Source organism: Lepisosteus platostomus, chromosome 15 (assembly GCF_059453375.1).
Source record: "Lepisosteus platostomus isolate fLepPlt1 chromosome 15, fLepPlt1.hap1, whole genome shotgun sequence".
NCBI lineage: Eukaryota > Metazoa > Chordata > Actinopteri > Semionotiformes > Lepisosteidae > Lepisosteus > Lepisosteus platostomus.
In genome coordinates, this window is record NC_142625.1 from 24,345,388 (window position 1) to 24,365,475 (window position 20,088).

Sequence of the window (20,088 nt, forward strand, 5' to 3'; positions counted from 1 at the left end):
GATGCCTTGACAATATCCTTCATTGCATTGTGAACCCACAATGTGAGATACAATTTTCATCCATTGTATCTCAGGGCCATTCCAGGCTACTGTGTGGGAGTGTATTAGCGTCTCTCTGCCGATCATGCTGAAAGGACTTTTTGGAGGTTGAGTTTACCTTATAGCAAAAATAAGCCAAGCAGCTGAGAAATAAATGTACCCCCAGGATACAGTACATTCTAATGCTGCAAGAGGAGTAATAAATCATACTGCAGGAAGCTCTATTTGTTCTGTGATTCATTCATTTTTATGCTTCTTTTACTTTAAAAGCCTTCATGTACATTGGAAGACAGCTTACACTGCGACCCATTTACTGCTAACCCCAGTGGCAATTTTATTTAAGTACTGTCAAGCGCAAAAGCTAATTTGCCAATTCAAGGCTGCCATTTCACTATAAGACTGCATTCTTCCAACTAAAGAAGGTCCTCAGAGTCCATAAAAATGTTGAAATCATGTCGAAAATCAGCAAACTGACCATTACCTTTCCGGATCATCATGTACTGTGATGGCTTCTACTGATTTTCGCACAAGGTCCCTCCACTTGACAGGCTGAGTGGCCTCGTCTCTTTCGCAGGTCGTGTTAATAGCTCTGTTTGCGGAGATCCATAGTTTTTCAGCTGCTACTTGAAAGCAATGAATGAAAAGTGGTTCACATTTCCAAGAGAAGATTCTGCTTGGCAGCCGACTGTTGAAACTATGCTTGTAGTGGAGCTTATAAAATTCAAGGGCACGGCCCGTAATAAAGACGGATTCGAGTGACGGAAGCACCTTCTGTTTTGTGTTGCTTTTGAAGGCGCAGAGCTCTGTTAAACACACATGACAGCTGCTAGACATTGGCAAGGGAACCCCTGAATAAACCGCCTCACATGCGTCGCAGACCTCTGAGCATTTCAGCGTTCAGACTGATCTGTTCTTCATGGTAAATGTGTGTCGTCTTACATATTGCTGCTAGCACCATCTGTTAGCATTGTTTCCCAAGCACACATCAAGGCATGCCAGTGGCCACAGGCTGACATTTTCTTATCTCATTCTTTCTCATTTGGAATGTAAAAAGCAAATTCGTGTTTCTCGTGCGCTGCTGTAAGTTCCATTTCTTCAGATGTAACTTTAAAGATGAAAGTTCGTCCTCTGTTTCAAGGTCGGCAAGCCTCTGCGCAGGCGATGGGCTTTGTGGACTTTTTCCAGCATCTTTTCCCAAGCCTCAAAGACACAACTCACTGTGGCACACGGGTTAACAGTAATATCCTGCCTGTGTTTCCAGGGACACAGAAGTGCATCCATCCAGCCATTTTCTAACTCCTTCTTCCAATTCAGGGTCAAGGGGGAGTCAGAGCCAATTCCTGTAAGCAAACTATGACTGTGTACATAAGCACAAGCATGGTCAGACATTCCTCGAACCTGCCTGCACAGAGCCATTTCCCTTGTGGGAGATCTGAGCTCTACAGCGATCAACAGGAGGCTTGGCACCAACTGGAGGAACAGTCCGTCTCTCACTGATGTCACTGCAAGCCTGCATGTTTCTGGGGAGTAGAGTAGTAGAAGCCAGTTTTCCTAGTCCACTAGGCCCAAACCCACCCCCTAGTTGTGATCTACTATCAATGCGCTGCTTCCTGCAGACGGGCCTGAGCTCACAGACAGCCAGAAGGACAGAGTTCAACTTAAGCTCTGAGGAAACAGATCACAGGTGCAACAGAAAACTTTTGCCAGTGCATTCTTTTTGGAGAATTTAGCTATTTTTGCCCATTAATTTTTCTCTCAATGCCCAATTTATGCCTCATGAAAGAGGAATCTGGAATCTGGGCATTGTTACCCAGTGGATATGCACTATGGACTTCAAATTTGATAGAAAGCGTGGAAATGCAAAAGCTCCAGACCTTGTAAATCTGATGCACAGTATCCAATCTTGAGATGATTAGAGCATTTAAGAGCAAGGCTGCCTGTTTATTAGAATAAAGCAAATATAGAAGAACTTGTGTGCTGCTGTTATACAGTAAACCACTTCTGCCCCTCTGTTGCCTTTTCCTGAAGCTCCTCCATGGATCTGTAGATCTCAACCCACCTCCCCAGGATCTCTGTCACCATTTCTGCCTCTCAGGGCGCAGGGCTGTACTCAAGGTATTTCAAACCCAGAGATTTTTCCAACCTCTATCCTGAAAACAGCTGCACTCAATGAAAAAATAAAACATGTCCAATAAAACAATCTTTGATTTCATATCAGGATGAACCTTCTCTGAAGCACTTCTCGAAATTTATGAGGATGTGGTCCATCTGCTTCAACACACTCAGTGGGAGAATGAAATGCCTCTCGGGAAATAAGATCTTGCACTCGGTTTTCAAAGCTACAATGCATTCACCTTTTTATCTTGGGAGGAATGACTGCTGAATGCGAATGAGTTTGCTGCCTCTCTGCAGACAACCAGAAGAAGGCTGTGCACTGGCGTAAAGCAACAAAGAAATGCAGCATTGAAACCAGCTAGAATATAAAGGCAGCACGCCTAGACTGAGAGATTTAGTACCATCTATCCATTCATATTCCAACTGCTTCATCCAAGTCAGTGTCGCGGGGGAGCCAGAGCCTGTACCGGCCAACAACAGGCGTAAGGCGGGGTACACTGAAGGGGGCGCCAGTCTGTTGCAGGGCACAGACACAGACACACACCCACAGCACGGCCAATTTTTCCCAGAAGCCAATTTACCTACTAGCATGTCTTTGGGCTGTGGGAGGAAACCAGAGCACCCCGGGGAAACCCACGTGAACACGGGGAGAATGTGCAAACTCCACACAGACAGCACCCCTGAACCCAGGGCCCCAGTGCTGCAAGGCAGCAGTGCCAACTTCTTTGGCCTCATACCGCCATATGCGCCATCATACCACCAATTACAGCAACATAATTATGTATATTGCAAAATATTTCTGTGCATTAGAATAGGCCTGCACTTGACATGCCCTTTATGTGCCTTATGTGACCACTGAGAGGCACCAGTTAGCCAGGTCACAACAGTCTGTCTAACCACTGGGGTACATACATCCCATTGGTGACATCCCACTGATGACACCACAATGTGACAACACCAGCATACTTGGCGCCAGAAGACCGACACTGACTGCATGTTACTTGTGTTTCACATTTGAAACAGTTTGTCTTTGTTCTTCCATGGACAAGAGCTAGATCTAACACATCTGTCCTCTCTCGGTTGAGAGTGGAGGGGAGAGGAAACCAGAGCACCAGAGAACAAATCAAGCAGCTCCATGTAAACAGGATCCCAGGCCAGAACCTAACCTGGAACTCAAGGCCCATGAGCTGTCATGAAACCCTTCTGCCCACAAAACAAATCGATGAGGCATAACAGCATAATTCAATTCAATTCAATGTATTTTTATGTAGTGCCTTTCACAACAAGGTTGCCCCATGGCGCTTAACAATGCAAGTAATCATACATTTTGTGAATACAGAACAGAAGACCAGAAGACAACGGGGGAGAGGAACCAAAAACTCCCTAGTAAAGGAGAAAAGACTCCCCTTTTTGAAGGATCAGCAGGCTTGGTTAACAATTGGTTGAGAGACATTTTGTATTTCACCTAATAGGATGTGATAGTCCAAAAAGCCCTAATCAGCTTACTTTAAAGGAAACAGCATTCAATTATTTTAAATCAAATTTATTGCTGAAACTCTACCACCAGCTATGACTGTGCCACACGCCCAGTTTCTGGCCTTATTTTATTAAAGTTAAAGGTCACTTCAAACGCTTGAGCAAGGAAATGACCGTGCAGGGTGGGGTGTGCTGTACGAACAAGCCTGTCTATTACAGGCAAGCATCCGCGCCAGAAACCAATCGATAACGTGGACCGTGTGCTTGTGGTCAGAGGAGAGCAGGACCCTGAGGGCACACTGGGGGGCCTTTAAAGGGACACCTGGCACAGAAGCAGACATTCAAGGAGTTCGCATGTTTCCTTTTTTCTCTTTCTAAGCGTACGGGTTCCGGGCATGAACTGAATATGGGTGTCAGGTTGCCGAATGTCCAAACGACCACGTTGCTGAAGATGACGCCATCAGAGCTTTCCAAAAGCAGCTGGGCAAGAACCTCAGCTTGACTAAATACCAGCAAACAAGTGAGAAAGACAGGTGCATGGCCTCCTGGCTTCAGGTTTTAAAAATGACTAGTGTAAAGACACTGAAGTCTAGACAGGAAAGGATTCTCACACAACACACAGGAGAAGGAATTTCTGCTAGTTGTTCCACAATCTGATATTTCCTTTGTTTTCCTTCCTTTAAGGAGCTGTGGTGATAGCGTTTGTGGTCTGCTGGCTTCCCTATCACATTCGGCGTCTCATGTACTGCTACGTGACCCACTGGACAGAGTAAGTGCTCCTGGAATAGGCTGGAGATGCTGGCCATGCTACACAGCATTATTAGTTGTTCTTGGTGACCCTCCTTGGCAGAGAGGAAAGGCTACTTCAGACTAAAGGAGGGGGTGACAGATAACCAAGGGTTTGTTAAGACATCGAGTTCGAGAACTGGAAACCAATGCAACATGATTAAGTCTGTGGTTTCGGTGCTGCTCTGTTTCTTAGAAGGAAAAGGTTTATACTCAAGGCAAACAAAGCATAACATCCAACACAAATTTTGCAAAAAACGAAAAACAATTATTCAATGTTACTAATGCTAACTTTTAACAAGATTTAAAGACCTGGTATGATGGTTATATATATATAACATAACTTACTTGATTTTTTAAGCTAAATGCAATTTGGCCTAACAGCCTTTGTAAGTTCAGCTCAGGCTGAACAGAGTTAAGAAAGAGCGACTGTCTTTGATCTTATCTCAACCCCAGGATTTCTCATGAATAGCTTTGTTTCTGAAAGGACATGCAGTTTAGAGATGCAAGGATGAAAGAAATTACTCTGCCATATCAACTGTTATCAGGGGCTTGCTACTGTATAAATGAGACTAGAATTTGGATGCCTTTTTAAAAATACAGACAGGAGGTAGTGACAGAAGCTCCAATCCTTCCAGTAGTCAGGCAGGCAGGTGTGTTGGATTAATGATACACAGGCCATGACCCCTGTGCTGTACAGGACAGACTATTCCAAACTGAGAGTCTGTAAGAGCAGAAAAATGTCAATTATACAGCTGAAAAGAAAGAAAAAGAACATTATTCTAGGTCCAAGAGTGCCACATTGTCCAACAGTCTAAATTAGATATTTTGTTGCATTGAATTAAAACAAACATTTTGAACCTCTCCGATTTCTGCTGCATTAACAGACCACCGTTAATCACTTCATTTACTCTTCAAAGGTCTAGTAAAAAGAGGACAAGATTGCCTGAATTATGGTTATTACATCTGTGACAGAAATAAACCGATTAATTGCTGCTCGTCCTATTTGTCTGCCAAGCACCCAGTATATTTTCAGCTCTAAGTAGATGAAACGAATGGTATTACATTAAGCAGAGCTGGTCAGCCTTACCATTTGCTCTCGGGTTCTGACTCCTGGGCTAATGCTGAGCCTGTCCTTTCACATTCTTGTCACAGTCTGCCGAGACGGCTGTGGCACACACCGGCAGCTGCTCTCTCTCAACACGGCCTTGCCTCTGTGGTTCTGTTGTCCCAGTGACGTTAACCAGGCCACGAGCCCTGTCACCCCATCTCGCCTTCCGCCTCCCAAACCAAACTGCACCACATATATCTCCACAACCTCACAGGGTCGGCATGCAACCAATCTATCCTGCTTACCGTCACCAAAGGGAAAATGGCAAAGATGCTGGGGAAACCTGTCCTCCATGCAACGTTCTTCGGCACAGCATGCATACTAGAATCTGCCAAACTATTTCCCACGATCTCCAGTTTGTTTTAAGCCTATAGGCTAATAGAGAACTTAGGAATCAACTGTTATCTGGCACCAAGTGGTATTGAATGGCCGACCTGGGTGAAGGCAATTCAGTTAACATCTCTCTGTATGTCATATGTTTGGTGCACCAGTCGGGCTAATGTCTCAGAACACTGGAAGACTTTCAAAAGGTTTTAGGTTCACAGTGTGCATCCCTCAAATGGAACAAACAATAGGAATATTTTTTCCACCATTCCTCCTGCTTCAGAAAAAAAGAAACTTTCAGTCTGTGCAACGTGTACTTCAGCTGACAGGTCCGTGTTGGAACCTTCAATCGAGATTTTAAGCGCTTTGAGAAGCCACCTTTAAAGGTGCTAGATAAAATAAAGTTTATTATTATTATCATTTTGTTGTGCGGTATAAATTAAATGCAATACGTCAGATGTTCCATATCCATTGTGTTTTAAAAGATGCCATGATTATCACAAATCTGCTTCACTGCTACCATAACTAGTTAGATCTTTCTGTAGTTGGCTGAGCTGAAAATGTTATACTATTAGTTAAAAGTAACATTCAAGGGGGGAAAACACAAGACAACTTTCTATTTTTCCCCACAGACAGCATTGCTTTACTGCACTTAAAATGTGAACCAAAGCCCTTTTCATTTGACCATCTCCTACAGCAGGTTCAACCCAATTATCCTTGAGGGCAGCACAGGGCACCGCTGTTTTAAATGACCACTTTCCCACTGTAATTTGTGATTGACAGCTCTCATTGTTAAGGATCCAAAAAATGCAGGAATTTATTTAATTTTGAAAGTAAAAAACCCAAGGGAAATGTAAGACAACAACTAGAATTAACGTAGCAGGACAAGGTTATATTTCATGCAGGAAATGTGAAATAGATCTATAAATGACAAGATGAAAAACACAACTGATCAAGAGTAATCTGCTGTGCAGACTCCAGACGGGAAATAACCTGGGTTAGCCAAGAAGTAAAAAACAACTAGAGCTCCACCAAGATTAATGCTAAACAATACATGATTATAGACAAGATGACATGACTGCCATCATTCAAACAAAACTGAACAATAACAAAGTGGCTATCAAAAGTATTCACCCCTTCTTGGACTTTTTCATGATACGGAATAAAATATATTTAATTGGGATTTCTTGCCATTGATTGACACAAAACACTCCATAATGCCAAAGTGAAAACAAAATTCTACAGATCCTCTTAAACTAGTTAAGTACCTCTATAATACAGAAAATACAGTAATTGATTGTATATGTATTTACCCCCTTTGCTTTGACGCACTTAAATGGCCTCCAGTGCAACAATTGTTTTAATAATTCTCATGATTAGTTGAATGAGCACCTTAATTGCACACCTTCATTCCAGAGTTCAGAGTAAATACACTTATTTCTATACTTTTGATCGTCACTGAACTTGTGGTCAAGTGACTTCTTTTGCACCACGAACCTAAGGCAGCACTTTGCAATGTCTAGAAAAAGATCCAGACTGTGTGAATTGAATCCAGCTAAATCACACCAGATTGAGTGTAGCGACTCAGTGTAACGACGCTGGCAATGCCAGCCTTTCGCGGGTGTGTTTCACACTTCTGGGGTCTGTCCTTGTCTCGCCAATGTGACAATGCCAGCACACTTGGCACCAGAAGACGCACACTGACTGCATGTTACTTGTTTCACCTTTTAAGCAGTTTGTCTTTCTTCTATGGACAAGAGCTAGATCTAAGACATTGGCCCCCTCTCACTTAAGGCTGCACAACCATCTTGACACTCAGCGGAGATATAGAAGCGCAAAGAAACTCTGAGGCAATGAAGGGGCCATTACCCCAGCAGCACCGTGTTCCAAACCTGCTGGTGGCAGGCATGCAGGGCTTCCCGTTGGAATATATTAAAAAGAGGATTGCACGGTAAATGCATCACATTTCTTTGGTTGCTCTCAATGATGTCAACCAGGACTGTGCTGCAAGCTCTGAGCAATCAGCAGCACCTGCAGCCCAATTAGACATTCCTGTGCAGGGCCGGAATTCTCCACACTTGTCCAGAGTACACACTGTGGCATCATGTGGCTCGGACAGAAGCCACAGAGGGTTAGATCTCAACACGGGCAGCATCCCAAAGAGCTCTAATGGGCCTCCAGGTCAGGACTGCGGCAGCCTGATTAGACACAGCAAGATGTGACCAGGTCTAATAGGAGCGAAGCAGCAGGAGGCTTTCTGCAATGATCCAGAGCAGAAGTGCTTTCGAGTTTTCAGAAATGGCCCTTTTAAAATGTTGTAATGGCCCGATGAAAAAAACAAACATACACGCAGAAGAATAATACCTTTGAAGGTGCAGGTTTTCTTTTGAAAAGTGATTCTAAAACGGCTGGTTTAAAGGGCACCTTTCAAAATACCACTGCCTTTGACAAAAGCAGCTCTGAGTAAGAAAACAAATCAAGGAATTATTATTGCAGATCAGACCATTCATTATGGTAACGAATATGAATGCAAAACTAAGTATTTCACACATGAAAGGGCCAGCTGGAGACATGAGTCAGATAAGAACAGTGCACGTTTTCCCATTAGCTTGATGATTATGCAACTTGTTCATCTTTCGGGTTTTTAAAAAAAATAGTTTTGTTAAATGTCAACCTGATACAAACCAATGCTGCTTTTTCCCCGTTGTTACAATAAATAAAGGGCAAAGACAAAAAAAATATTTAAAAAAAAACATCGAGATCAGACCAAAGTAGCAACACTGTGGAGGAGGTGACGGGAAAAAAAAACACAAATTGGGAAAGAACATGCAAACTCCACATGAATGATGGGTGGGGGTTGACTCAAAGTTGGGAGCTGTAAAGCAGCAGTGGCATGTTTCAGAATGGCCCAAATGAATCAGCCTCATTAGCATGAGTCTGACCCATGCCACATTCAGGACTTTTTCCTACTGGTCTTGCTAACTACCTCAGACTAGACCTGAACCCTCAGCACATCTGCACCCCCCAGGTAAAAGTCAGCATAAAAAAAATGATTCGTGTCAAAATCAAAAGAACCCTGCTGACTCTACTCCAGTCATGATCACAGCGTGAACACTGCAGGAGGACGGTCCAGGCCCTGTGCAGGTTCATCAGGCTGAGATTCACTGCCACATCTGCAACTGCTGCTTTTGAAGCAAGATGGAGGGGGGAAAAAAGCGAGGAAAAAAAGGGGGGCTCGATCTTCATTTCGCAGTTTAAAGATCTGCAGGCGCTGATGATGACGCTTAATAATTAGTGAGCTCCCATGAAGCAAGAAGTCAGTGGAGCACTTGCAGAAACCACCGTTGAGTGCGTCAGTTCACCTTGACCTGAGCAGACAATTACATGAGTTCCAGCAAAGGTACAAGAGTCAGGAGAGGATGAATCAAAGGGGATAAAAAAAGACAGTAGTGTCTTGGACTACGTCGACTGAAATAGTGGAAGCTTCAATTTCGTAGACTAAAGCAAGCATTGTTCCAGAAAATTATGAAATCCAAATTTTAGCCTAAAAAATCATTTCGCTGGTATTGTACAGTATGTTCTGTATATACTTGTGACATCTGCTGTTTGTGTCTTGCCATCATGCATCGTAAGATAATGCAGGGAACTTGCCAATTGCAGCTATTTGAGGTGCCAGCTATTCGAACTTCCTTCATGAACCACAGTAGACAATTTTACTGATAAGAGAGCTTTCTGAATCCAGCCTGCAGGACCCAGATCAGAGTCACTTCATGGGATTTCTTCCATTTGACCTCCTAATTACTGATCGCTTAACTGAACTTAACTTTACATCATGTTTTCATCTGTCCAACCGTTTGAGTTTTATTTTCCTTCAAAAACGCAGCAGTTACCAGACCTGCAATTTGTTTCAGAGCTGGAAAAAATCACTACATGTAGATTCAAATGAATCCTATAATTGGCTTAAGTAAGGGTTCAGTTAAGTAACAGAGCTATAGTGGAATAACACCCAGGGACTGGGAAGTCTTACCTAACTGGTAGCCACTGTTGAATCTAGTCACACAGATCACATTTTAATTCAAATTAAACATGACACCTAAATCAACTTATTAGCTGCTGGAACCAATAAAAAGATCTAATCAAGCACGTCCTTAATTCCAATAGGGATTTAAAGAAGTAATGGGGAAGTCAGTTGAAATGCAAACTGACAGAAACTGATGTCACCAGGACAAGGTGTAGAAGAGTTTCTTTTGCAGTTATTCGTGATTGTTAATGTATGAAATGCAGTGGAAGGAGTCCTGTAGCTTTCCCTGTAGACTCTAGACAAGGGTGTGGCGTGTGGAACGTCTTACGCTCCACTGATCTAATATTGTAGAACCTAGACTGGTATTTAAGCCAATACGATGTAGCAGTGTTCTCACATTCTGTGGGACTCAAGAGTAGTCTCTCGTTACTATCTGCCTGTACCGGAGGACCGCAACTTAATAATCTTCAATGAGTCCAGATCCGGAAAAGATCTTAAAATACAGACCATTTAACTGAACAGCTGATTCATATGAAGGCGTGAGGAATCCAGGTTAGAAAGAAAATCAGATACCCTCCCAGAATAGCAAGAAATATCAGAAGATTGGTCAAAAGCATAACATGCCATTCTTCCATCCCCCAAAATCATGGTCTGCTACCTGGACCTCACCAGGAACACCACAGCTAGACTGCATATAGGCAGCACTGTTACCATTTTAAAGTCACCTTTGTCGGCACGATTTAACTAGGTTGTGCCTGGTTATTAAAGGGACAGGAGAAATCTGACAACAACCAAATTCTCTGGACTGGACGTAGGGTTCCCTTTGTTTTAGAGGACACAGTGCTGTAGTAGCTGCTGTTCTGAGCTGTTAAATCAAGGTCCTGAATATTTTGCCATTAAAAATTCCACTGCACTTTTCACGAGAGTGTCCAGTGTCCTGGGGTCATTCCGCTACTCTCCATAAAGTTACCCTATAATTCAACTGGAGAACCACTTTCTCAGGTCTCCAGCTGATGAGCTGTCCTGTGGCGCTACTTGTGGCTGCTGTCTCCTCTCCTCTATGTAAAGCATTTCCGAATCCTTTTGGATAAAAATAACTACTCTAAAACGCATAAACGCATAGCTGGATGTGAACTTGGATCGTGCAGTACATTGGTGAGAAAGCTGCCCTTCTGTGTTTCAGCCTCCTGTACGACTTCTACCACTATTTCTACATGGTGACCAATGTCCTCTTCTACGTGAGCTCCACCATCAACCCCATCCTGTACAACCTCGTGTCGGCCAACTACAGGCAGATCTTCCTGTCCACGCTCAGCTTCTTCTGCCTGCCCTGCCAGAGGAGGAGGAGGAGGAAGCAGCCTGCAATGGCCAGACACTCCAACAGCATCTCCAGCAACCACACCTTCTCCACCAATATGATCAAGGAGACCACTTACTAGGCTTCTCCAGCCCAGAATACCGTGGACCCCTTTCCCCTGTACACACACACACACACATCCCAGAGGACCACCGGCACAGAGATGCAGTCCTTTCTGCCACTTTGTCTGGAGAGCGCCCGTCATCCGTTAACGCTTCGGTTTCCAGTCCCAGGAATCCACTGATCCGCGACATGAGCCTTTCCCGGAAACCAGTGCGAACGTTCTAGTCATAAAAAACGATTCCTCCCAGTGTATAGCTCACTTGAAGAGTTGACAGGGTATGTGAAATTTATCGACAACGGCCAATGTACCCAAAATATCCCATGTTTCCAATTCCGCTGGGATAAAATTCATTTTAACTTGATTATTTATATATTCTGCACTGCAAAGGAAAATGGGGAGGAAAAGTTTTGTACCCCATTGTTGAAATGGACTCTTTTTAAGTGCAGTAAAATAAGCTTATAGCACAAGAGCTCTTGCACTACAGCATCATTGGTCCAAGATTTTACAGTTTTTTCTTTAGCCAAAGCTTTTTTTGTACAGAACTGCAAATCATCACCTCATGCATTTCCAATGCACTCCATACAGAGTGCACAAGGTGCATTTTCATCAGAAACCAAGTACAGAGGAAAGCTCTGTTCTCACTCCTCTTCATGCATTTTGATGTACTGTACATGGGTTCAAATTGATTTACTAAATTTGGCTTTTATCAATATCAATAATGCAACAGCAAGTGAGACCAGTTTCAAACCCGTGGATGGCGGATTTGGCTTCAGTTTGCATGAAGCCAGGCACAGGGGATCAATATTAAGCCAGAGAAGTACAGCACATCTTCCCACCTAGCAAACTTCTCTGTTCTACTCTGCTTTAAAGATCAAAGCAGGCTGCAGCTTTGCAGCATAGCAGCATAGAAAAGCCATTTCTTTGCATGCATTTTCTTTCTCAGATTGAGCAGTGACACGTGAATTACATGCATGTTAAGTAAATAATTACCATGACCCAGCCAATGTTTGCAAATGGGAGGTGTCCAGACACACGCACACACACGGCCAACAGGCTGCACGATGATCCCTCTTCAAAAGAGCAGGGCATCTGTCAGCCCTTCCGAAGGAAACACGGGGGCGAGGTGTGATCTAACTGCAAGGAGAACATGCTCTTCTTGCTTTTGGGGGAAAACAGCACATGTGTTGCGGACACAGATGTCTCCACCTCCCATTAGCACCCGAGTACAAAGACTCTTGTGAAACACTCGGAGCGAGACAGGCGCTGACCCGCATCAGCTAGGAAAGACGGGAGAGAGAAATCAGAAGCATCCATCAAGGAGAATATGCGATACAAGAGGTGCTACTTCAAACAGAGAATATTTAACGTTTCGCTGCATTTCACCCTGTAGGTGAAATTATCTGCTTTCTGTACCGTTCACGCTGAATAACTGACACTGACAGACGCCCCCATACCTAATAAAAGTGAAAATCCTGTGAACTGCTAGAGCGAATTATGAGAAAACATCAATGAACTGTCACTGGAGAACCTCCTCCTCCTCTCCCCAGAATTCATCAACGTGAAGACAAAAGCTCAGGTGATGTCAAAGTGCTTTTTTGTAGTGTGGTAAGTTACAATCGCAAGCTAGTGCTACAGCAGACATAAGCCTACATGTTATCACACATCAAAATGAAGTCCCATTTCTCTAAGTGACCGGCCCCTGTTCGCTGACCCTCAGTGCCCTTTTCCAAATGCAGCACTTGTCCATGTGAAGAAACCCATTCTCAAACTGAATGTTGTTGTACCTTGTAAATAAAGTATATTTTATCCGAACTGTTGCTTTTACTGTGCTTTGAATATTTTGCTGTATTGTACTCTGTTTCTCTGGGAGTTAATTCTTTTATTGTTGTGATAAACTTCAATCGAGCAGCGCCCCCATTTAAAACAGAGGCACTGCAGGTTCATGTCAATGACATTTCTAATCAGCGTTGTAATCCTGTAATGCATGCACTTGTGTCTTTAACTGCGTCTTGTCTTTCCATAAAACAGAGGAATCCCAAACTGGCATTTAAAAACCTCCAAAGGCACAGTCTCAGATTATACTTTCGCCCAGGGTACCTTGATAATTATGTTATCCTATGGTTTGATCCAAAGTGACTCACATCTGTACCCATTTACTCAGCTGGGCATTTGACGTGAGCAATGTGAAGTGAAGTACCCCACAAGCACACACTCAGATCGCAGAGCCCTGACTGCCACACCGCGGATAGATCTGCCCTTATTATCTGAGGAAAGCAGAAACAAAGGGCAGACAAAGACAAGGCATCGTACCATCCCTGCTATTAAAATCCAAATTTCATACTGAAGCTAGATTTGCAAAGGCAATAATTCTGTTTTTCCTCCGAGTACCTAGGAGATCAACTGCAGTGCTTTCTTGCAGGAAGACTGCAGAAATCTCTAAGTGTGATTACAGTGAAGCAGAATGGGACCTTCACTACTGGGCTCAACTGACACCTGTTTGGAATTCACTGACAAAATTGGCACTTCACCTCTTTATCCTTTTGTACAGTATTATAAGGCAACTTTAACCTAACAAAGTGTGGTCTAACATTCTCTTGTTTTGTACATAATTTTGGAATTTGTAAAACGGCTCTTCTGTATATAGGCAAAGACTTCTTGTTCGTTTTCAGTTGTTCAATGTGACACTTGCTATGTTTTGCTGCAAAGTATCAATAAAATGTGCATTTCTTTCACTCTAATCAAGACTAACGCTTTATTTTCCAAAATAAGATGACTGAAGCTGTACAAAAGTGCAGTTTGCCTGTTGATGGGCATTTAAAAACCAAAACAAATCAAATTAAATGAAAGGGGCTCAGCCTGCTCTTTGGCCAAACCGCAAAGAAGCCGATCATCTCATTTATGTGACAATGGAATGATGAGTTTGCCAACAGAGGAAAAAAAAGTGGGCCAAACATCTTTAAAAGCCAAGTTTAAATACCACTCCATTGCACAAGATGCGCTACTTACACATCCCAATGAAAAGAAAACTGTTTACATCTGTAAGCCAACACATACAGTACATACAGTACCAGCCCGTACTACAAATAAAGTACAATGCTACGTGTGTGCAAATGTACACAAAATAGATGTACTGCAGGCACACTGTGTTTATTGTTTTAAAGCAGTCCACCAAGAAATTAAACGATGACATTACAGACTTCAGTCAGGGAGATATACCAAGGCAAAGCCTGGACAAATGTACAAATCATAAATCAAAACAGAACGTCTGGGGAAGAAGACGATTTAAAAAAAACATCATCTCCATAGAAACTGGAACTGCTGACCTTCATTGCTTTCAGTGGCATTTTCCATATCTATGGACCAGCACATTCTCTTTTCTTAACACTGCCTTTTAAGCATCAATGTGCAACGCACACACAGAGAGGGAGGCGATCCTATGCCATGTTGTGATTGCAGACTACGGAGAAATGCTTTAGCACAGATCAGCACCATTCGCAAGCCCCTGGTGGGGGCAAGCGCTGGCAGCAAGTTCAGCTCCATCGCTGCACAGTTGTGGAATAACTCCATGTACTGCACGACGTTCTCCCTCTTTGCCTGAAAGGGCCAGAGCAGTTTGGAGTGCCGCCGGCTTGCACAAAAGATTCATCCCATCAGGTTTTGGAAATCTTTGGACACAGTCCGTTGACTAATGTTTGGGATCAATTTTATGCTGGTGTAATTAAGAAAAAAATCAATTCGGCTACGAAGAGCTCAGCTACAACTGAAGTGAGGAGGCTTTTCTGTTTGGATATTGCAAACTAGAGCCCATATGCTACAGAAGCAGCCTCAGAACCTTCTGCTGGAGCTATAGCACAGACCCCAAATCCACGTATTCTGTTCACCATGCAAAATACTTTAATTCACACCCATGTCACCACTTTTTGAAGATGCGATCTGCATATAAAATTTCTGAATCTAAGCTTTTTCAATTACTCCAAGAGCCAGTATATACTGATTTGATTTCCTTTCAGACATTTGACTCAATTGTTTTCCTCTGGGTGTCTGTGCTCTGTTCTGATAGTAAAGAGGCAGTTTTTAAAATGCTAAAACCCTTGCAACCCAGCAAATCAGAACGTGCCAAAAGAAATTATGTCCTGCTTCGATAAGAACAGAATGCAATGAAACCACACTTCAAAGCTGTGGGCAAATCTGTTAAAAGTTTCTTTTTCAATATTCAATATGAAAAATATTCACAAATTAGTTCATGAATCATGGATGTTTCCTTAAAAAAAAAATCTCTTAGGTTGCAATGTGACAGCATCTTGCCAATATTCATGCAAAAGACCCCAGACCTTCCCCAGGACAGCGAGTGACATTTAGAAGAGCCTGCGTTCTAATAACACAGGTGTCAGTCACCCGCAGTGTGGAGGAAGGCAGCAAGCCTGATCTGAAGGAAAAGCCAGGAATTAAGGTGATCACAGAGATCAGAAGAGACCACAAGGTTCAAGGGAGGTCATCCCCTCATGCCTGTTGTACACAGGGGTCACAGGAGGTCAACTTCACATGGCCACTGCACATAGGGTCAGTTTTCATACAAAGCAGCAATTGTTTACCAAACAAAAAAGATCATCCTATGAAATAACCAGCCCACCCCTCTCTGGTTATTACACGATAATATAATATTCCAAGGCAATTGCAATCAGTCACACAGTTCATCAGATATGCAACCATTTGCAATGCAGCAACTGTAGTTGTACTAGCAAACTTGTCAGTAATTTGGAAATGCAAAAAAAATGCTGCCATAATGAAAAAAGTAAGCCCATTAATTTTTGAGCCAAGGTATCGCAAACAATATACTGTATACAAAGTTTACATACAGTATATATAATCGAAAAATTAAATCCCCCATCTATATTTTCACTTCTAAAAGGAACAATTAAATGTAAAAGATTTTGTGCAACATGATGTCAAAGTTTTCCAGTCTAATCAAAGGAAAATCAGTGACGTTTTCATGAATTATGTTTTCAGTGCAACAGAGGTCCGAGACATGTTACCCAGTGGCAGTGGTGAAGACGGGTCCTAATGTTTTGGCCAGGGGGAGTAAATGCACATACTGCTCCCACCTGAGCTGAGCTGCAGAAGCACGTAGGAAGCTGCTCGCTTCCTGCAACAGGTGACTGCTGGGATTTCAAACGGAGGCCGGCTCCTGCTGCCTCATCCTCCCTGAAGCTCCTCCGGGACCTCGTTACCGTCAGCCCAGCTCGTCAGGACGCTGCCGACAGAAAGGCCGGAATGTCAAGGCTGCTGCCGACGCTTCTGGAAGCCGTGCTCATGTTGCCCATAAGAACTGGGAAGCCAGGTCAGCGCAGCTTTAAAGAGAAACCTTGGGAATTCTGGACCACATCCTCACACCTCTTAAAGAAGCAGACCATAAGGATGATGGGTGGGCGATTCTGATTCAGACACCCATGAGGAACATCGGCAGTTTCCACAGAACTTTTCAAGCACGTGATAAAGACTCACTGGCGATCACTGCCCCGTTCTGTAAAGTCCTGCCATCTTGCGTTTCTGTTCTCCAACAGAACCAAGCTTCTCCCTGCTGTGTCCAATCACTCAATGAGCACAAGGAGACGTGAACACTGCTGAGTTCTACTAAACCAGTGTAGCATTATTAACATCCAGCCATTTTCTAAACACTTGGTCACCGTGGAGCCTGTCCATGTCAGTCCGTGCCAGGGCTCTCTCACACACACACACACACACACACACACACACACACACACACACACACACACACACACACACACACACACACCAGGGGCAATTTTTCCAGAAGCCCATTCACATAAAATTCACATTTACCACAGTCTTTGGACTGTGAGAGGACACCGGAGCTCCCAGAGGAAACCCACACAAACAGGGGGAGAAGATAGCACCTCAGGCCCAGAACCAAACCCCGAGTCCCAGTCAGCCACTGTCCCAAACAGATTATTAACAGACAACTAGAAAAGAAGGGAAGCCACTTCTCTTTCCCTCAGATGTGCTGATCCCTGCCAGGGTCAGCACAGTGAATTCAGCCAGAAATCAAGACTGCAAATGCAATGAAAGAAGAAGAAGAAGTCGAGGACAGGCTAAAAATAAAGTCTTCCCTTGCTCATTCTAAAAGGAATTCAGCTCACACTGCAGCCTTAACACCGAGGAGTCCTTCTCTCCTACTGGATAACTGCATAGGGTACATGTCAGTCATCTTCAAATGTGTTTGTGAAGGTCCATTTATTCCACTAATGCGCATTTGCTAAAAGCATTGTCTGCTTCATTTTGTTTCAGCAAAACCATTTCATTATAAATTTTTACACTAGGCTGCATTTTTATATTCTCCAATATCAAATGAACTTGCGGCATCGCTGTGGATAATGCCCCAGAAATGCCCAGACACTAACATACTGTACTGTGTTCATTCTCCCCGTGCTGCAGAAAATAAATTCTCAATCACCAGGGATGAAAACGTACTTTTAACAATTAAAAAAAAAAGAAAAGAAAGTCCCTTTGATTAAAAATAAACACGCAGCAAATTAGAGATTTCTGAATTGTTTCATAAAAAACATTTGATATTGTCCATGTATTTAAGCAAGTATTACAATCATCAAATAGAGTTGCCCTGAAAGATCAGACAAACAAGGGACAGCGCTTTCTTTTAGCAGTCTGCTAACTGACTGAACATTGTGCTCAACTTTCCAGTTAACATGTATTTGCACAAAGAGACGTTCATTAAAAAACACAGTATGAAAATCCTTTGATGAATATCTATTAAAACTGGCCTAATTTGTCAACAACTTTTTCGCTTCTGGGTATCACTTTCAAGTATATTGATTTATTTGCAAATGCAAAACACTTTACAAAGCAAAACAATGGCTGATTCATTCTCGCCTGTCCAATCAATTTTTCAGATACTGTGTGTGCAGTTTTAAATGTATGGGCTTTGGTTCCCTCTGGATTTCACTATTGTAACCATTTATATTATGCAAATGTGTTAATTGATATTGCTGCTTTACTGACTAAAGTAAAAATGTGCTGACTATACCTCAACAGCAAAGGAGCTCAGGCTTTTTTATTTAAAAATCATAACTTACACTGCAGTAAAAGTTATACTACAATACAACTCAGGAAACTCAGCAAGCTTTTTGGATATTGGAGGTCAGATAATATCTTTAACAATACTGGTACATGCAGAATAAAAATTCTACGTACGAGAAAAAAAATTGCCTTACGTGACCTTGCAGTGTATACGTCTGGACACTGAATCATGTTGAGTGATTCTTGAAAGACATTCGCTGTAGCCAGATATTAAGAGCCCCCTATTGGCTATGAGAGATCTAAACCCCTGCTGCACTGTATAAGACACTGTAGTCAATCACCCTCAATCAGTGACCTGCTCCTTCAGATAACTCTTCTTGTTCTGCACAGAGCAGCTTCTTGTGTCCAGCAGCTGAGGAAACTGAAGGCATAAACATACCGGCCAGGCAGAGACTAGGTGGTTTACAGATAATAAAACAGATTTGGCTCAAACCTTTATCCCATAACTTTGGACATTTTACTACATCGACTTCAGTGCAGTACCTTTCGCAAAGGTACAATAGCCTTCCAGTTACCATCCAGAACCAAGCCTGCTATGCCACACACCTGCTCCTAGACCTTGCATCTTACTTTGTACAGTATATGCTATACACATGGCAGAGTGTCATTAAAAATGAGTTTTTGTTGCTCAGAAATTTATAACAAATAAAATCATTTTTTTTGACCGGCGCAGAAGCGTTTGACATTTTGGTGTCCAAATCTATTCAATTTTTTTCCATGGCAACACAAAAGGTTGGTCACTGCCCAGAGTTAATGTATGAAAGGGACCCAGAAATGAGTTAAGCTTGGGAGATCACAGCTCTGCTGGGCTCTCAGGAGACCCCTGTAATAAACCTAATGAAAACTGTGCCATTATCTCTTGCATACCTACAACATATAGATAACTAATAAATCTATATACTGTATTCTATAGAAATAGATATATAGAACTCAATTTGACACATCCATTTCTCATCTTTATAGATAATTGTACAGTAGGTCTCCCGAGACCTCAGCGGAAACTATGAACCTCCCTAATGTTTGGAAAACTAAGGAATAAATAAATGTCAGCCGTCACGTACAAAAGGCATTATTCTTGGAATCTGAAGTTAACGGCAAGCTCGTGAGCGCATTCCAGAGTGAAACCCAATTAACAGAGCGATTCGAGGAATGCGAAACACTCTCCTCGCCTGGCAAGCCACCCTCCCCCTGCGGCCGAAGGACTCGGGTACAGACAAGGAGACGCGTAGTGGGGGGGGAGAGAGAATCGGGGACCTCTCAAACAATACACACAACTAAAAAGTTAAGCAGCGTGACCAGAGCTTGCACTTTCCGAGTCAGAGGAGCACGAGTGCGACTTCTGCAGTGAGATATCAAAGAGCCCGCTGGGACTGCGCTGTGCACGACACAGCCCGCTGCCCCGGCCCCTCTTCGGGAGGGTCTCACAGGAGAAGAGCTGTCGGATTCCCCCAGATACCCCACGTGACCGATGCGGCCCCAGCAGCTCTACTATCGGGGTGCTGATCCGATTATTCAAATGTTCCCCAGACCGGACAAGAGCACGATCCCTTTTGTCCGAGCTAAAACAAAGTCCAGAAAAACGGGACACAACAATGAGACTTCAAACTCAAAATCTCGATTATCGATACTCTCACAAGACATAAACAGCTCAGCCCTTTTTCGTGGTTAAAAATACAAGCAGT

At 43.1% G+C, this 20,088-nt stretch overlaps 1 protein-coding gene across 1 annotated transcript in view; it reads left to right on the forward strand.

The window, feature by feature from the left end:
• The window catches only part of ntsr1 (neurotensin receptor 1 (high affinity)), a 33,530-nt gene extending 19,499 nt beyond the window's left edge, over positions 1 to 14,031 (forward strand). The window contains exons 3-4 of the mRNA XM_088608457.1: positions 4,315 to 4,399; positions 11,056 to 14,031. Of these exons, the coding sequence (XP_088464583.1) occupies positions 4,315 to 4,399; positions 11,056 to 11,311 (341 nt within the window). The 3' untranslated portion in view covers positions 11,312 to 14,031. The remainder of the gene's footprint in view (positions 1 to 4,314; positions 4,400 to 11,055) is intronic.
• The last annotated feature ends 6,057 nt before the right edge of the window (positions 14,032 to 20,088 follow it).